At 30.8% G+C, this 16,823-nt stretch overlaps 2 protein-coding genes and 1 long non-coding RNA gene across 4 annotated transcripts; 1 reads left to right on the forward strand and 2 right to left on the reverse strand.

Annotated features, from left to right (window-relative positions):
- Positions 1-325: 325 nt before the first annotated feature.
- On the reverse strand, positions 326-6,406 carry LOC148935121 (uncharacterized). Its single transcript, XR_016140614.1, has 2 exons — positions 4,713-6,406; positions 326-4,377 (listed from the first exon to the last, which is right to left on the reverse strand). It is a non-coding gene; the product is annotated as an uncharacterized LOC148935121 (long non-coding RNA).
- Positions 6,407-8,492: 2,086 nt separating this feature from the next.
- Positions 8,493-10,203, forward strand: LOC105424197 (uncharacterized). The gene is made up of 3 exons (XM_011634304.3): positions 8,493-8,655; positions 9,294-9,845; positions 9,968-10,203. The coding sequence occupies exons 1-3, from the start codon at positions 8,637-8,639 to the stop codon at positions 10,063-10,065; spliced, it is 669 nt and encodes a 222-aa protein (XP_011632606.2). The 5' UTR covers positions 8,493-8,636; the 3' UTR covers positions 10,066-10,203.
- A 357-nt stretch (positions 10,204-10,560) lies between these two features.
- On the reverse strand, positions 10,561-16,069 carry Mau2 (Mau2 sister chromatid cohesion factor). 2 transcript variants are annotated; one of them, XR_016140655.1, is made up of 9 exons: positions 15,731-16,069; positions 15,259-15,438; positions 14,677-14,955; positions 14,323-14,569; positions 13,125-13,372; positions 12,692-12,897; positions 12,311-12,513; positions 11,973-12,238; positions 10,858-11,887 (listed from the first exon to the last, which is right to left on the reverse strand). XR_016140655.1 is itself a non-coding variant. In XM_011634301.3 (8 exons), the coding sequence occupies exons 1-8, from the start codon at positions 15,953-15,955 to the stop codon at positions 12,042-12,044; spliced, it is 1,785 nt and encodes a 594-aa protein (XP_011632603.2). In that variant the 5' UTR covers positions 15,956-16,069; the 3' UTR covers positions 10,561-12,041. The 2 variants fall into 2 exon arrangements, 1 of the variants encoding a protein (XP_011632603.2); XM_011634301.3 differs by having other exon boundaries at positions 10,561-12,238.
- Positions 16,070-16,823: the final 754 nt, after the last annotated feature.

Here is a 16,823-nt window from a genome sequence, read left to right on the forward strand (position 1 = left end):
ATCAATTTGTAGAGGCCCTCCACCACCCCCGCCGATTTTAATCGGCGGTCCTCTTTTCTTTATACGTATATTTTAAATGTTCTTACATTTTTTATTTTGTATACGATTATAATTTAATATTAAAAAAATATAATGAATTAAATACATAGAAATATATAATCAAATAAAATATATTCTATATAAATTTTATATTATAACAAAATAAAATTGAATAAAAGTTTAAAAAAAAATCATCAAGTATCATAATATAATACAATAATAAAATTCGCATTGTTTGGTGCAATAAAAATTATTATTATTTAGTCGGAATATTTATAAAATAAAATAAAATTTAAATTTGCGAGGACCCTCCACCACCCCCGCCAATTTTGATCAGCGGTCCTCTTTGCACGTATATTTTAAATTATTTAATATTTATATACAAATAAATTTGTAGTATCAAACAATACAATACAAAGTTAAAAATATGAATATATAACCATATATATAACCATAAGATACAATAATAAAAATATAAAACTTTCCGCAATTATAATAATAAATTAGAGTAGAATACAATAATCAGATACTCATTCCAATGGCACTACAGCCCAAGTCGGGCCTAGACCTATCTCTCTCGTTTACATACACGGAAAGAACATTTTTGCTGGCAAATCTAAAAATTTGGCTAGATACAGATCTGAAAACAATTTTGTTGGACCAAAATTATTATATACCCTTCTCATTATCTACCCTATTATATACGATGTTCAAATTGATTGTTACAAGATCAAACATTTTTGCAGTATTATCATCATATTTAAATGTTCTACAAAATAATTTTGATGGGCCAACAAAATTATTTTCAGATCTGTATCTGATCAAATTTTTAGATTTGCCAGCAAAAATGTTCTTTCCGTGTATACCTGTGGTGCGTACGCAGATTGTATACAGGACCTACAATTTTATGCCGAATCCGAAACGGCTTAATTGAGAGAGGGTTTCCATGGCAAAGATACTTTGCCAGATCGCCGAAGAGGAGACGCGAGCGTATGAAAAACATTCGTAATTCTGCCGAGAATCGGGATCTCTAAGCATAGTAGACCAGTTCGCTGCCCACCATACTACGCTTGCTCTCGATAATCAGATATGAATGATATAATAATTATATATTTTTTATTTTTATTTTACTATGTGTTATAGATTTTATATAGTATCATATATAGAAAATTATTTCATAGAATAATAAAATTCCCACCCAAATTCTTACCCACCCGAATTTTCATAGTGCTACAGATAGTACTATAGTACTATCTGTAGCACTATGAAAATTAGTAGTACTATCTATAATACAGACACAAAAAGCATTTTTTATCATTCGTAATTACGTGCAATCGCACGTATAAAAATCTTATTACTTACTCATTTTTGTTGATTTTAATATATATATAATATATTATTTAATATATATATAATATAATATATTTGGTTATAATATATATTTTGGTTATTATATATATTGATTAATCTTTGGTAATTCTTCAGGCTAGATTGGACCTACCTTTCGTTGCTCCTGGCCACGTCGATTTGGCCACATAGCCAGAACTTCTGGCCACATTTAGCCAGAGATAAGGAAGGAGGTATACTCCTTCGATTATCGGCTAATAATGCCGACAGATTTTTTGTTCAACACGCGCACGACGGTCATACAATCGCGAGGGCCATTCAACATTAATAAAATATGAAATTTATATTTCATATAATTATTTCATTTATATTTATATTAAAATTTATATGAAACTTTTAAAACTAATATGATAATACCGCGTTTTTTGTATGTGTGATTAGTCTTTGATTTAAAATAAACTTGATTACATATGATAAAAAGAATTTTAAAAAATTAAATAATAAAAATATTACAATAATAAAAATAAAAAAGTAAAAATAAAAACAATTGTGATCTACATTAATTAATAATATATATAATATATATTTAAAAATATATATATTCAATAAAAAAAAAATCTAAGGCCCACATTCGTCCGTATTATTCGCGTACGATTGAAATCGTTTATTTAAATCTTATCACACAGAGAGAATGATTTCTTTAGATTTAATAAATTTTATTAGATTCAAAGAAATTTATTGTTTGAAATAGTCCAAACAAATCAATTATTAATTTAACAAATTCGATTGTTCGATTTTTCAAATAATAAATAGCTTTATTTTAAATAAAATATTTATTTAATTGTTTGAAAAACAATAACGCTCTTTATTTATACTTTAATAATATTAAAAAATCTCTTTCTTTCAATGAAACAATATCTAATTTAACCAACAAAGTATTATTTAGTTCAAAAATAAATTTTATTTCCTTTAAATAATGTATTAAGTAACGTAATATATTCTAATGAAATAACAAAACTCTTAATTTGACAAATTGAATTTTAATATACAATTATGTTGTTTAAGTTAAATAAATTCAATCCAAACAAATAAAATTGCTAAATTTAAAGAAATCATTTTCTCAGTACGTGAATCAATGCGTGAGAATGACATAAAAGATTCAAAATAGAATGACGTGAGATTCGAGCGAGATAATAAATTTCTCGCATAATCAATATGCCAATATTAGATAATATACACCTTTACAAATTTTAATCATAAATATAATTCAATATAATTCTAACTATTAGATATTGTATCTACATAATACGTCAAATATAATAATATAAGTAATAATAAATTTAATAAATAATGTAAAGAAATATGTGAAGAAATATGTTAACAATCCTTGTATTAAATTAGGATTAAATTAAAAATAAACTTTCAAAGATTTTACAAAATAATTATTTTAAATAAGAGCAAATTTATAATTACCAATTTATATTCCGCGAGACAAAACATTTACTGAATCTTACGTCATATTAAATTTTGCTTTAACTTACGTAAAGCCAAATTATTAATTATATAGATGGATAGGTTAAACATGATTAGAATTAAATCGGCACGTTTGTTATATAATTTGTTATTAATGATTGCTAAAAACATTCACCTATGTTTATAATATACATTATTAAAAAATTTCTAAATTTCATATATATGCATACATCTCTTTTGTGCACCGATTTAAACATTTAATCTTGGTATTAAAATATAGGAAGAGGAAAGACGGGTAATAAATGAAAAGTACACATAACATATTCGTTTATATTCTTATTTTATATAAATATAAACTATGACTCTCTTTTTATTCCAACCCTCACGACACATGCCCGAACGTCAATAGGCACCAGCACGACGCGGTTTCCAGGCCGCTAGGATTCACGGATCCAAACAACAACGCCAGCCCGGCGCACTGGACTTCGTAAAGCCAGGACACCTGACAGACCTTCTCTGCAAGGGCACGTTTCCTCCGGAAGGCGAGAGCACATGCCTACTCTCAGACTACTTTAAGCCTCCTTTGGGCAGCTTGCAGTATAGACGCAATAGAGATTTCCCGAAGGTCTCGTACGTCTAGAATGTGGGGTCAGGATAGGTCGGAGGACCGTGACCTCCAGTTAATCCCTGCCCCGACTGGGCTGTTGGTCTAGTGTACTCAGTCTAGGATAGTCCTAGACACAATGCCCAATCAATTCAGCCAGTGGCGATCGGGTCTTGAAGATTACTAAGGCTTTTAAGTCATAGTAATCCAACTTAGAGAGTCATAGTTATATTTATATTTTATATTTCCATTTATATTTTTTCACTCATATCGAGAAATATATGTCAAAAAAAAAACATTTCAAATGAAAATTTAAATTTTTAAAGAATAGTAATTTAATTGAATTTCTTTTACGCGGTTTTGTACTATTTCAATCGTTAATTATTTATTTCAAAAATTTAATAAACTTAATAAATTCTATATATTAACATATTTCCAAAAATATTTAATTAATTAAATTCTATTAAACTCTATTTTTAAAATATTTATATTACTTTATATGTTATATAAGTATTTTATTTCTTAAAACAATCAAATTATTTTACTTATTTTAAGTATACTTTCTTGCAAGATTGTGTGATAATTTTTAGCAATTAATATAACTCGCAAATGAAATACGAAAAACAATATAAAATAATGAAATCAATATAAAAACTCTATTTGTATTTATACAAGTACATTATAATAAAGCAATAAATACCAAGATTAAATAGAATTCTAAACTGTTTAAATCTATTCATTTTAGGGCAACAAATCTGTGAAAACATATCCAACTGCAATACTTTTATAATAAATATATAAAAATAACCTAATATGAGAGATTCACAGATTTGTTACTCCAATATAAAAAAATGTATCACTCACCGATCCGATGCGCAACAGCGGAGTTAATCTGCAACGTAGCTACGATGATTCTGTAACACACAAACAGATGCAAATTATAGCAGCGCTTTAAATAATATTTTAAATGATATTTAAAAAATTTTTATGTATGTCAAATCTACTTGTTTTTCAATTAGATATTTATTAAAATAATTAATAATTAATAAATAATTTTCAAAAAAGATCTTTATAAAAATAAATTCACATATTAAATTTTAAATTATTTTTCTTTCTCAGACTATAAATTTTAAATTATCGAAACTCAGTAATTCAAATAAATGAGAAAAGAAATAATTTTACTATCTAAGAAATAATTATACTATAATAAATGAGAAAAGAATAATTTTATTTCGACAAAAATACTTACCGCAAGGTTGCTCCGCCGGTGCCCGATGCTTCTCCTAGGCCTCCTCCTCCTCTCAAGATGTCGGGTCGTCGGATGTCCTCGCAGCACAGGACACTCGCGAAAAACACTCGCGAATTATTATAATCGCGCGCGGACTAATTTTTGCTGCCCGTGAAAATATCAAGTTCCGTCGGTCCAGTCAGCACCCGAGTCGGTGAGCTTTTCGGGACACACGGTAACTCCTCAAGCAAGGGCTAGGACCGAAGCGGAAGAAGACGAATCGACTGACTTGAATCCGACATCTCTTGTTTCTTAGAAATTACGTCTAAAATTGACTCAACCATCACATAGCCAACGGTTCAGGTCGAATCACCAGGGCGGATACCATACACGTGATATCAAAAGTCACCCGGGCTATCGAGAAGGCTGGTAGATGTGACGAGAGAGAAGGTACCCACCGCCGATGCCTAACAATCTAGACAATCGGACAACTGGGATCCAGCCTCTCGGCACACGCAATAACCGCCCGAACTAAGCTCTGATCAAGTCAGATTAAACGCGATTTGTTTAGGAAGGGGAAGGGTAAGGTATTAAGGAAGGGAAAATAAAGGTCGTTGGCGATTAAATAATCGCGCGCGCCACATAGGAGCCCTTTCACGACTCGTGGCAATGCTGTGTCGAAAATGAGAAATAGTCCGCGCGCTCCAGACTAATACGCGCTTATATAATCGCGTATATCAGTGCAGTGAAACGCACGCGCCACATAGGAGCCCTTTCACGACTCGTGGCAATGCTGTGTAGAAAATAAGAGATCAAGAGAAGCGACGAAAACAAGTCAGCCGATTGAAATCTTACCGATTGGGACCGAACCACTTGTCGAAGACAGAGCGTGTTCTCAATCAGCCGTTTAATGCAATTTGCAACTGTGCGAAACACAACACATCAAGCGGTAGCGAGTGCGTGTAACATTCACAGCCGGCATCACCAGTGCCGCGGCGCACGTGGCGTGAGGACGTAGCCGACTACGCCTCAATGAGATCCCGCGCTCCCTGCACCCCTTGACAGTGCGACTCCCGGCACGAACTATGATATTTGTCAAACGGGCCCTCGCAAAGCGAGGAAAAGTCTGTTAGTCCGATCACTTGTACGGCACTCCCGAAGCAAACGCGCGACGCGACGAACTGGCTGCAGTTCGTTCATTCCACAATTAAATCGGCGGCGGAAATGTTGGTTCAAAACCGACGATTAATGCGATGAAACGCATTAATCAAGTTTGCCACATAAGAGCCATTTTACGACTCGTGGCTATGCTGTGTTAATGTATTATTAATAACAGTAATATTAATGTTACTTAATATTAATGTTACTAATAATAGTGCAACGGGTACTGGTTAGCTTCTTCGTCTTTGGGGTACACACCCAAGTAGCACAAGTTAATCGGCAAACATTTTGTCGATTAATAATGCTGCTTAGGTAACCCCTCAGAATACTGAGCCCCTCTGCCACGTCAAGGCCGTACCCATTAGAGGGGTATTATTTAAAAAAGAGTTATGAATTTCAAAGAAATAAGTCGCGAAATATGTATATAATCTTGCTATAAAGTCGTAATTTCGATACGCTTACGAATCGTTAATTATGCGAGTTAATAAGCACTTGTTATTACATAAAATATTATATTTCATATAATAAGATATAACAATGTTTAAAATAAGAAAGTATCAAAGAAATGCGGAGCGACGCGCACTGCGACTTGTTTGTACGAACGCCGGTGAATGAATGGTAACACGTGAACCACTCGTAAACACGAGTACTCACGCTACTCGCCGTATAGACACAATGAAGCGCGCTCCGCGGCGCGTAAACATTTCTCAAGGCTACTCCAACAATGGTCCGACTACGGCGAAATATTCAACAATATTATAAATAACATCTAACTTACACGAAACACTATAGCATTTTTTAATAACTGAACATTTAATAATATATGTATATATATATATATATATATATATATATATTAATAATAATAATAATATTATTTAATGATGATATTAATAACATTAATATCACCATTAATATCACATATACATTATTAAATTATATTTATATATATATTTATATATATATATATATATATAAACATTTAATAATGTATATGTGTATATATGTGTATATATGTGTATATAACTAAATGTAATATGTATAATTGTATAATTGTAAATGTATAATGTAATTATTATAACTAAATATATAATTAAATGTTTATATATATATAATATATATGTATATAATATATATTATATACATATATATTATATATATATATATAAAATAATGTATATATATATATATTTTGTTAAAGAATTATCGCTTCGATACACTTATGAATGATTACTCTACAGTTTGTTCACTTACTTAAATCGACGATGGAATGTCGATTAAAAATCAATGAATAATGGCGTGAAACGAATTTTGCCACCTAGAAGCTATTGGATGGATGGCTATGTTGTATTAATAATAATAATATTATTTAATGATGATATTAATGTTATTAATAACGATGTATTGTTGGCTTCTCTGAGGTATGAAACCCCTCGGAATACTCAACCCCTCCGCCACGTCAAGGCCGTATATCGGAGGAGTTATTACTTATAAAAATCTTATTACTTATAAAAATTATAAAAATCATAAATTTCGAAGGAATAAATCACGCGACATATATGCATATACTTTATTAAAAAGTCAGTTGTTTCGATATGTTTAATTAATCGTTAATAATTATTTACTACTATATTCATGTAATGTCAGCGTTTAACAATGAAAATGTGTGATATCATTTAACAATGAAAAAATGCGAAGAAACGCGGAGCGACTACTATCTGCCCGTAACGAAAGCCAGTTAAAGAATGATAACACGTGGAGCGTTCGTAAACACGCGCTACGTCACAGCGCGTAAACAATTTTCAAGGCGACAAGGCTACAATGTGTGTAAAACGAAATATTCAGTATTACGAATAATGTCCAACTGATATAAGCCGCTATAACATTTTTTGTTAACTCCATATTGAGTGTTGTAATCGTTATGTTTTATATACCTTCTGAATACTTTATTATCGTACATTTACTGTTTAATAGACTCGTTATGACTTATTATAAGATAAATATGTATTTATATATTATATGTATGTGTATTACGATAAACAATTGTTATAATAAATAAACTAACTGTTGCTATATATTATGTATTAAAAAAATGCAACTGTGCAAATTAGAATAAATTAGAATAAAAATCTAAAAGTATCTAATATTAAAGATGTGTATTTGGATTACATCATTATTATAAAAATAATAATTGTAATTATCGTGTGTATATTGTTCAAAAATAATGTATTATCGTATGTATATTGTTTTGATTATAAAAGAATAAATTGTACTAAACATTTTCGACGATATTTGTCTATATGTTTGAAAATTTTTATATTCCATAACAAAGTTTAATTAATATGCTGTGAATATATTAAGAGTTAATTTTATATTACATTCTATTCATAAAAACGTCGTGTAAATTGCGAAATGTAAATTGAAAAATATTCTCCAGTGCATTATATGCTATATGCTAAAGTGGAACTTAGGGATACTAAGAGATACGCGAGTTTCAATGGTCCCGCGAGAAAAATCGGGATGGTCACTCCTTAGTCTTTTCTCTGCTTTTATCATGTGCCAAAAGTCGCTTATCGACAATGTAGAAAAATAAATATGATCATGTAGCTTACTCACTTTTTCAATTGGCGCTAAATGCACGAGGAGAAATTCGATAGTTACAAGAAAAAGTCAAGAGATAGCCAAGTTCCTTTTTGTGTGGGTTTTTAATCGTAATTTGCGCATGCGCCCGTATAACCTGCGATGTAGCATTCAGTAGTTAAGCCTGTAGTCTCTGAGTCGAAAATGTTACGTTCCGTTACACGTGAGTGTTTCATTGCAAATTGTGCCAATCGCCATTAACTAAATACCTCAATGTTCAATGCTAACACATTATTAAATGCAGTACTCGTTTAATCCTCTCTCATATAAAATGTGCATCCAAACAATCAACATGATATCGAAGTAAATTTCGCATCCTGCATATTTTTTGTCTGCTATAATGCTGTTGCATAAGATTGCACTCTAATATACACAATATCATAACATATATCATAAAACAACTCAATGCGCATTTGTTTATCTGCGTAGTTACTGTTTATTTTAAAAGATTCCATCCAAATGTTGACACAATTTTCGAATTTGAAATTCAGTCTCTCAGTCTCTTTTTATCCTATTTCTATCATTTTTCTACTAATCTTTCTTTAATCTGCTTTTCTCTTTCTAATTTGAAAAATTAGAAAAAGTTAAATATAAATGTAAATCGAGATTAAAGTTAATCTACATTAATAGAAATAAATATTGATTGAATTTCTTTTACGTTTCATTTTTTCTCTTTCTCTTCATGTTAGAGAAAAGAAAAATAAATGAATGATTCAAGAAGTTCAGCTAAAAAGAACAGATCTTCATCTAGATTTAATATACTCTTTATAAATCTCTTATTTTTTTTTTCCTCTTTTATAGATAATGTCCCTCAGGGACTAGTGTCCCTGGTGTGTAATAATGTAGCGGCATCAGGATCTGCCGCTGCATTGCAAGTTCAAACAAAGCATGCCTCTACGAAGACGTCCGTGCAAGAGGCTAAGACACAATTGCCAGATAAGCCAAAGGTCGAGCCATATAGCCCTTTCCCAAAACCCAATAACATGGCAGAATATGTCTTAGCCAGAGCAGATGATTTACTGAATTGGGGACGCAAGGGATCATTGTGGCCAATGACCTTTGGTTTAGCTTGTTGCGCTGTAGAGATGATGCACATTGCGGCACCTAGATATGACATGGACAGATTTGGTGTTGTGTTCCGAGCCTCGCCTCGACAGTCAGATGTTATTATAGTTGCTGGTACATTGACGAATAAGATGGCACCTGCTCTAAGAAAGATCTATGATCAGATGCCGGAGCCTCGATGGGTTATCTCCATGGGAAGTTGTGCGAATGGAGGTGGATATTATCATTATAGCTACTCTGTAGTCAGGGGTTGTGACAGGATAATACCCGTGGACATTTATGTACCTGGTAAATTTGCCATTATTTATATTCTCAATACAAATTAAAACTACATATAAAATACAATTTTATATGTACATTATATTTTTATAATTTTTGTCTATAACACATATAAATTTTCAATCGTATAGGTTGTCCCCCAACAGCTGAAGCATTGTTGTACGGTATTCTACAGCTGCAGAAAAAGATAAAACGCATGCAAACTACACAAGTTTGGTATAGAAAGTAATGTACAGTATGCCTGACAGCTATAGTAATAATTGTATAATTTAAAAGTAGGATAATGGACTCATGATTAAGCAATATCTGAGTTTTGTATTATCCAAAAATGTGATTGACAAAATAAATCATATTTCAATAAAAATAAGTCTCTTTCATTACTACAACTCAGTCTTGTCTATTGGTATGCATATTTAAAAACGAAAACATATTTTTTATTATGTTATCGTGTGATAATGATAAAATTTCGATTTCTTGTTAATGTTAAGATGCAAAAAAAAAGAAATGCAATTTTATGTTTATATAATTATGTTTATATAATTAAACTTAAATGCAATATTATAAAAAAATGTATTGATTTTGTCGAAAAATCGTCCCCGTCTTTTCCTTCTGTTCTTTATGTATCATTCAATATCTTAATTTATCTTTTAAATAAATTTATTTTTTCTGAAAGCAATAGAATAGTAGCAACAAAATTGTGTTGTACTAAAAATCTGGATAATAATGCCTTTGAAATATTAATAGCGTTTAATATACACAAAGAAACATACTCATATACAATACATGAAGTTCGTATTTTTTTTTATATTGATAAAACTATTAAATATTTGTACAAACCTGGGTTTTATTACATTCTCTATTCCATTGTTTGCAAGTACGTATGTACCTTTTTACTTCTAAAAATATGTACAAAATATGTTCAGAATAATTTAAACGAAAGAGTTTCGCATTTCTTTGCTGTTTAAATTATCAAGTTCTAAGGCCCCTTTTTTACTTATTATTTTACTAATATAATAATATATAACACAATTACATTTTTATTATATACTCATACAATACATACATATATTATTTAATAAAAATACATGTATATATACCGAAATATTTTATATGTATAACAGGTAAAAAATTTGCTTTTCTTAATCAATTTGCAAATTTTTGTACCTATCATCTTTCTTTTATTATTTTATAACGCTTAAGAAGCGTGTTATTCTGTTGTGCCACAGCCAAATCATTAATGTTCACTTTGGTCATTAAAGAAAAAGACAATATAAAAGAAGAAAAATGTTTTGATAATCCACTGGACACACGTATAATTTGTCGAATCTTCATCAAAGTTATTTCAATTTTTCTATATTATCCAGTATGTACAAAATTTAATATCTATATTTTGATACTTGTTCCCCATCTTTCTTATTCACGCAACAACATTTCAAAAATCAATTATTTTTTACAAGATTTTGTCTCAAATCTCTTTATATAATATTGTAATTGTAAATGTAAAATGTATTTAATATATAATTATTGTTTGGTTTGAAAACTTAATATATTAATTTTTATTTGTTTCAGTGTGTAATAAATACAATATAGTAATGTTTAAAAAAAATTTATAAAATCATATCGATCAGAAATATAAAATTGGCGAGACTTCGAACAAAAATAAAATTCTTTATTCTGTATTCCGATTTACTCTCTATATGTGCAATACAAATCTTGTCAAACTTATTGTGCGGTAAAACAATTCATGTAATTTTAAAAAACCGCATCTGTTCTATTATGATAATAAGCATTTGCATCTTCTCTTGTAATTTCATATAAAAAAACAATAATGCAATAAACTGAAATAAACAAAACATCAATGTTCTAAATATGTAGTCAGTCCCTGCCGTGTGCAATTTCAATGATTTAACCAATATTATAAATTGCTATTAAGCTTTTACTATAACTAGTTGCCATATACTCTCACAGATCTCATATATTAAAAAATTTGGATATCAAATATCCATTAATCCTTCTATATGTCTGCATCACTCGCAATTAAATCCGATTTTCTGAAACGTTATTTAATTTTTTAATATCCAAGTGACACTGAATTCAATTTTACTTTACAACTTAATGAATGTAGTACAAACATACATGTATGGTTTCAGCAGACAATTCCGGACAATTTAAGTAAAAAGACACACCTAAATATCTTTTATACCATTAGAGAATTGCTTGCGATGTAGATGGTGGTGGATTAGTTGGCAATACAGGCACTGGGCTATCTGTCCAATGAATAAGGGAGTGTTCGCTCATTTGAGTACTCTGAAAATGGTCTTTCAAAAGAGTTTGAGAGAATGTGCAGTGCATTTGATATGCCTCATTCTCGTGAGTGGGATCACCACAAATTCTATACAAATCTGTAACATTTTATTTATATATGTATAGTCAATTAAAAATTCATTATTTCTTTCTTAATATACTGCATATACCTTTTAGGATAGCAGTAGCCCATAATTGTACATGTACATCAGGTATCTTAGAAGCTAATTGCATCGCAGGTGTGACCATATTCATCGACTCTCTGCTATTTCCTAAAGAAAGAAATATATGCCCCAAAAGCACGAGACTACAGGAAGTGAGTCTGTTCAAGTCTTCCGAATTTGCCATTTTTAAGGTTTCTCTAAGATATCGCCTAAAATCACATTTGTATGTCTATATTGTATTGTTTTCTATTGTTGAGATTTTTTTAAACAATAAAAATCAGGTTGTCATATCTTTCATTCTTTCTTACTTTTCAAGAAATTAAATTTTCAAGTTTCACATTCCAATTAGGACATATATAATAAATCATAAAGAAAAATTCTACATACTTTGCTTCATTGTATCTAGCACCGAAGAAAGCTTGGAGTCCTTGTACATAATATGCAGCTGCCCTCAAGGAATGAGAATGGGATGGTAGAGATTCTGGATTTATCCTTTCTAATAACGCTCCTAATTCGGCGTCTCTTTTTGTTCGAAGATATACTATTGCTAGATTCAAATTCGCGAACGTCCATAATTCTCTCTCTTGTGACGTCTGAAAAAATACAGAATAGTCTTTCTTAACTTGGTTGTTATTATAGAGAATTTATATATTTGATGTTACGGGTATATATGTGTAAAATTCAATTAGTAATGAAAATAAAAAAATAAATATTTAAATATACATAAACAATAAAAGTAGATTATACAAAAATATACAATGCATATAAAAAACATTAAATTATTTATTATGATAATTACGATGTGATTCTATTTTCTTACTCTGAGTGCAGCAGTGAACTGAGCCTCTGCAGCTTCCATACAATTCATAGACATTGCGTATAAACCTAGTAATACATGTAGTTGTGGTCTATGGCCCTGAAGCAACCTAGGTTGTCGCCTGCACAATTGACAAGCTTGAGAAATTTCTGCTAGAGCCACGCTCTTGTTTCCCATTACAAGCCGACACATGATTATATGTTCCAACAGCATTAATTGAAACACGGACAAAATCGGTTTATTATCGATAACTGTAAAACAATAAAAAAAGATAGAAGATTTAACTTAGATCAAAGTATCAAATTAAAGTAAAAAAATAAATTAAAATAAATAAATTAAAATAAAAAATAAATTAAAATAAATATTTTGCAAACAAAATATGAGATGAAAATAAGCTTTTGCTTTGACTTTCTCATTTTAATTGTAGATGCCTATACGTTTAATATATTCAAGTGCAAAAAATGTGCATATCACATATTTCTTCCACAAATATATAATCAACTTGTCTTGGAAATTTTCATTACCCAATACATAATATGAAAATATTTTGAAATATAAGTTTATAATCGTCGAAAAAGCTTTTAACCGAGTTTTGAACTTACAACTTGTTGATTATGAGTCAATCGTTTTTGCAAAGCGCCAAATCATCTCATGTAGAATTAAAATCAAACAATAGTCAATAAATCGGATTTATCTTGATTCCATATACAAAATAGCTCAAAATATTATAAACTTTTCTTAGAATTTATTGAAAATAATAAAATTTGTTTACAATTTATTAGGACCTATTATGTAATATAGGTCCTAATTAAATTACAATTTCTAATGTTTTGATATAAACTTCACAATCGTTTTTGTAGAGATAAAAAATTGAATTAGTTAGTGAGTTCAAAAATATGTGATTTCATTAAAAAAAAAAAAATGGAGAATTAATTCATCTATTGTTTCTCTAGTAAATTAGCAGTGATATCCTATTTATCATATCCTAAAATATCCAGAAAGAATTTTGTTGTTATTTCTAACAGATTCCGAGAAAAAAGAACTTATAATATTTCACATGAATCATTTTGGATAATCTTGTTTTATAAAAGATCAATTAAAGTTAAAAATGCTTAAATAAAAGTATAAGATCCATTTTGAGAATAAATTTAATATAAGAAATAAATACAGAAGTTATTTACGGGATATGGCAGACACTTACTTTTGAGTTTCTGTATTTGACTAAGCGCCTTGTCAGTATATTTCTGTGCTTTATCCATATATCCAGCTTGCATAGAATGCATGACGGTTACTAAGTAAACCAGAACATACAGATGGTCTTTTGGCATCCATATAAACATATCTCCAATATTGGAACCTGTGACCACATCGTCTGCCGGCCAGCTAGGCGACATTATAGTTTGTATACTTTGTTGAAGTTGTTTCAAACATGGTTTCACGCTTTTTACCTATTAAAAAATTGCAAAAGATGGTTCATTATCATTAGAATAATATATTTTATATTCTTTTTTAATAAATCATAATGCTATGACCATAATATGGTGACTAGTCTTACCTGGCCTGCCATAAGATAGTGACATACTTGAAGAACTAAAAAATACACTTTCAGATACTCTTTTTGATGTGGGTTACCCTGCCAAGTCTCTACATGATGGCCCGCTGAATTTAAAAGAGGATGGACTTCTGTAAATTTTTTATCTATCAGCAACAACATACATCGACTTAGAAGAAATAGAACTCTGGTATAACTGGCATTGCTTATGTGAGAATAATCAACGCCCACTGCAAGCAAGCTACTCGCTGCAACAAAATCCTTCTCCGATGCATGAATTTGCTGTAAATTTATAAATTATTATGATTACATTATTTTCCTAAAGACTTTACATTAAAGTTGTAAACTAATTACAACTCATTTAGTTATGTTTTAAAAATTGTAAAAGTAGTATTTATTATTTCATTTCCAGTTGCAGAACAATTAAAATTGTGATTGTTTGATCCAATTCCTATTCCAGCAATTATGAGCGCTTTTACGATTTTTAAAATGTAACTAGATGAAATCGTAATAAATCTGCGTAATAAACCTCATTGCAAATAATTGAATGTTTAGAATATATGAAGTTAATGTCAATGAACCTACCGCAAGTTGGAAAATAAGCCTACAGTGCCAGTAGACATTGTGCTGAGACAGTTCTATCGCCTTCCTCAGTATAGGTTTACTCAGATTCGGCTGTTGCTGTTGCTCGTACAGCTCAGCGACGACGCTGGCCGCCTCGAACTTCACATCGTCAAACGTATTTATATTCTGACTCAGCCGCCACTATAAAGAAAAATAATCGAGAATCATTAAGAAAATCATCAAAGGCGACAGCGGCCTCGATTGACATTGACGGCTTTCCGTTAACCGCGATTGACGTAACGCTTGACGCGTACTATTTGTTGTCATCGTGCGTTCCGAGGTTAGGTTAGGACGGGTAAGTCGCACAGATCACGGGGCAAAGGGAGGAAGAGGGGGAAAAAATGGAACAATGAGACGTACAGATAGGGGAGGGAGGGAAACGAGGTTAAAGACGGGTTTGACAACGAGGGCGAGAACGGGATGGACGACTGACCGCTTGATCTAGGTGGGATCGCGCCAAATCGATGTTTTTCGTGTGCGTAAGCAGGATGTTGCCGAGCTGAAGATGAGTGCGCGCCTCGACGCGCGGCGGCGGCTTGAAGTGGAAGACCGCCTGCAGACACTGGATGCACGACTTGATGTTGGGCGGACTCGACGTGCGAAAGTTTTCGGCGAGGCCGAGCAACGAAAGATACCAAGCGTCCTGAGAAGACGCCATTTTAACATTTCACCACACAGACCGAGCGAAGCCAGACGAGCTCTCTCCAAGCGATACACAAACCTCCCCTTCCCCTCTCGGCGGCGGTGGCGGATGGTGAAGGTCGATCCTAGCGACCTCTGCCTCGGAGTGGTGGCTACGCACGAACTAATCTGCGACCCCCAGAGGTAACCCATTCCTAATTCCATTTTTGTCAATGTCTCTTAATTTTTAATGTCTCTTAATTTTATTTACTTTTTATTCTTTTCTAATTCTTAGAACTTCTTAGAAAAAGATAAAAAATGAGTTAAAATAAGATTAAAGTTAATCTATATTGGTAGAAATAGACATTAGGGTAACTTTGATTGAATTCGATTAGAATTGCTTACTGCAAACTATTTTAAATTTTTTAATTTGTTGTCTCTTATCTTTTTCCACACATTAAATAAAGAAAGGTTAATTATTTTAGCCAAATTAACAAAATAATATTGTTCAATAATTTGATCACTGATTAATTTAATCGACATTTCTTACAGCGGAATTTCTGATTTATTGTTTATAATCTAATATATGTATACAACAATATTGCAACAACATTGTAACGTTCCTACACTATAGCTGTGGAATACTGAAAATATTCTGTGTTGTATAGAAATTTTTTTTCCATACATCAAAAGATAAAAAATCAGTAATTTTATTTTAATGAAATATTAATTGTCGATTAAATAAATAAAATAAATAAAATTTAATCAAAGTTTTATCTTAAACAATATAGAAAGTTAGATCCTTCTCTTTATTCGTCTATTTTTTTCGCAATAATAAGAATTTTATATATATCACTACACAGTCTCAGAGAAAAGTATTAGAGAGATTATTATTAATTATTAAA

The sequence above is a fragment of the Pogonomyrmex barbatus genome, unplaced genomic scaffold, assembly GCF_055798465.1.
Source record: "Pogonomyrmex barbatus isolate J1 unplaced genomic scaffold, ASM5579846v1 scaffold6, whole genome shotgun sequence".
In the NCBI taxonomy this organism is placed as follows: Eukaryota; Metazoa; Arthropoda; class Insecta; order Hymenoptera; family Formicidae; genus Pogonomyrmex; species Pogonomyrmex barbatus.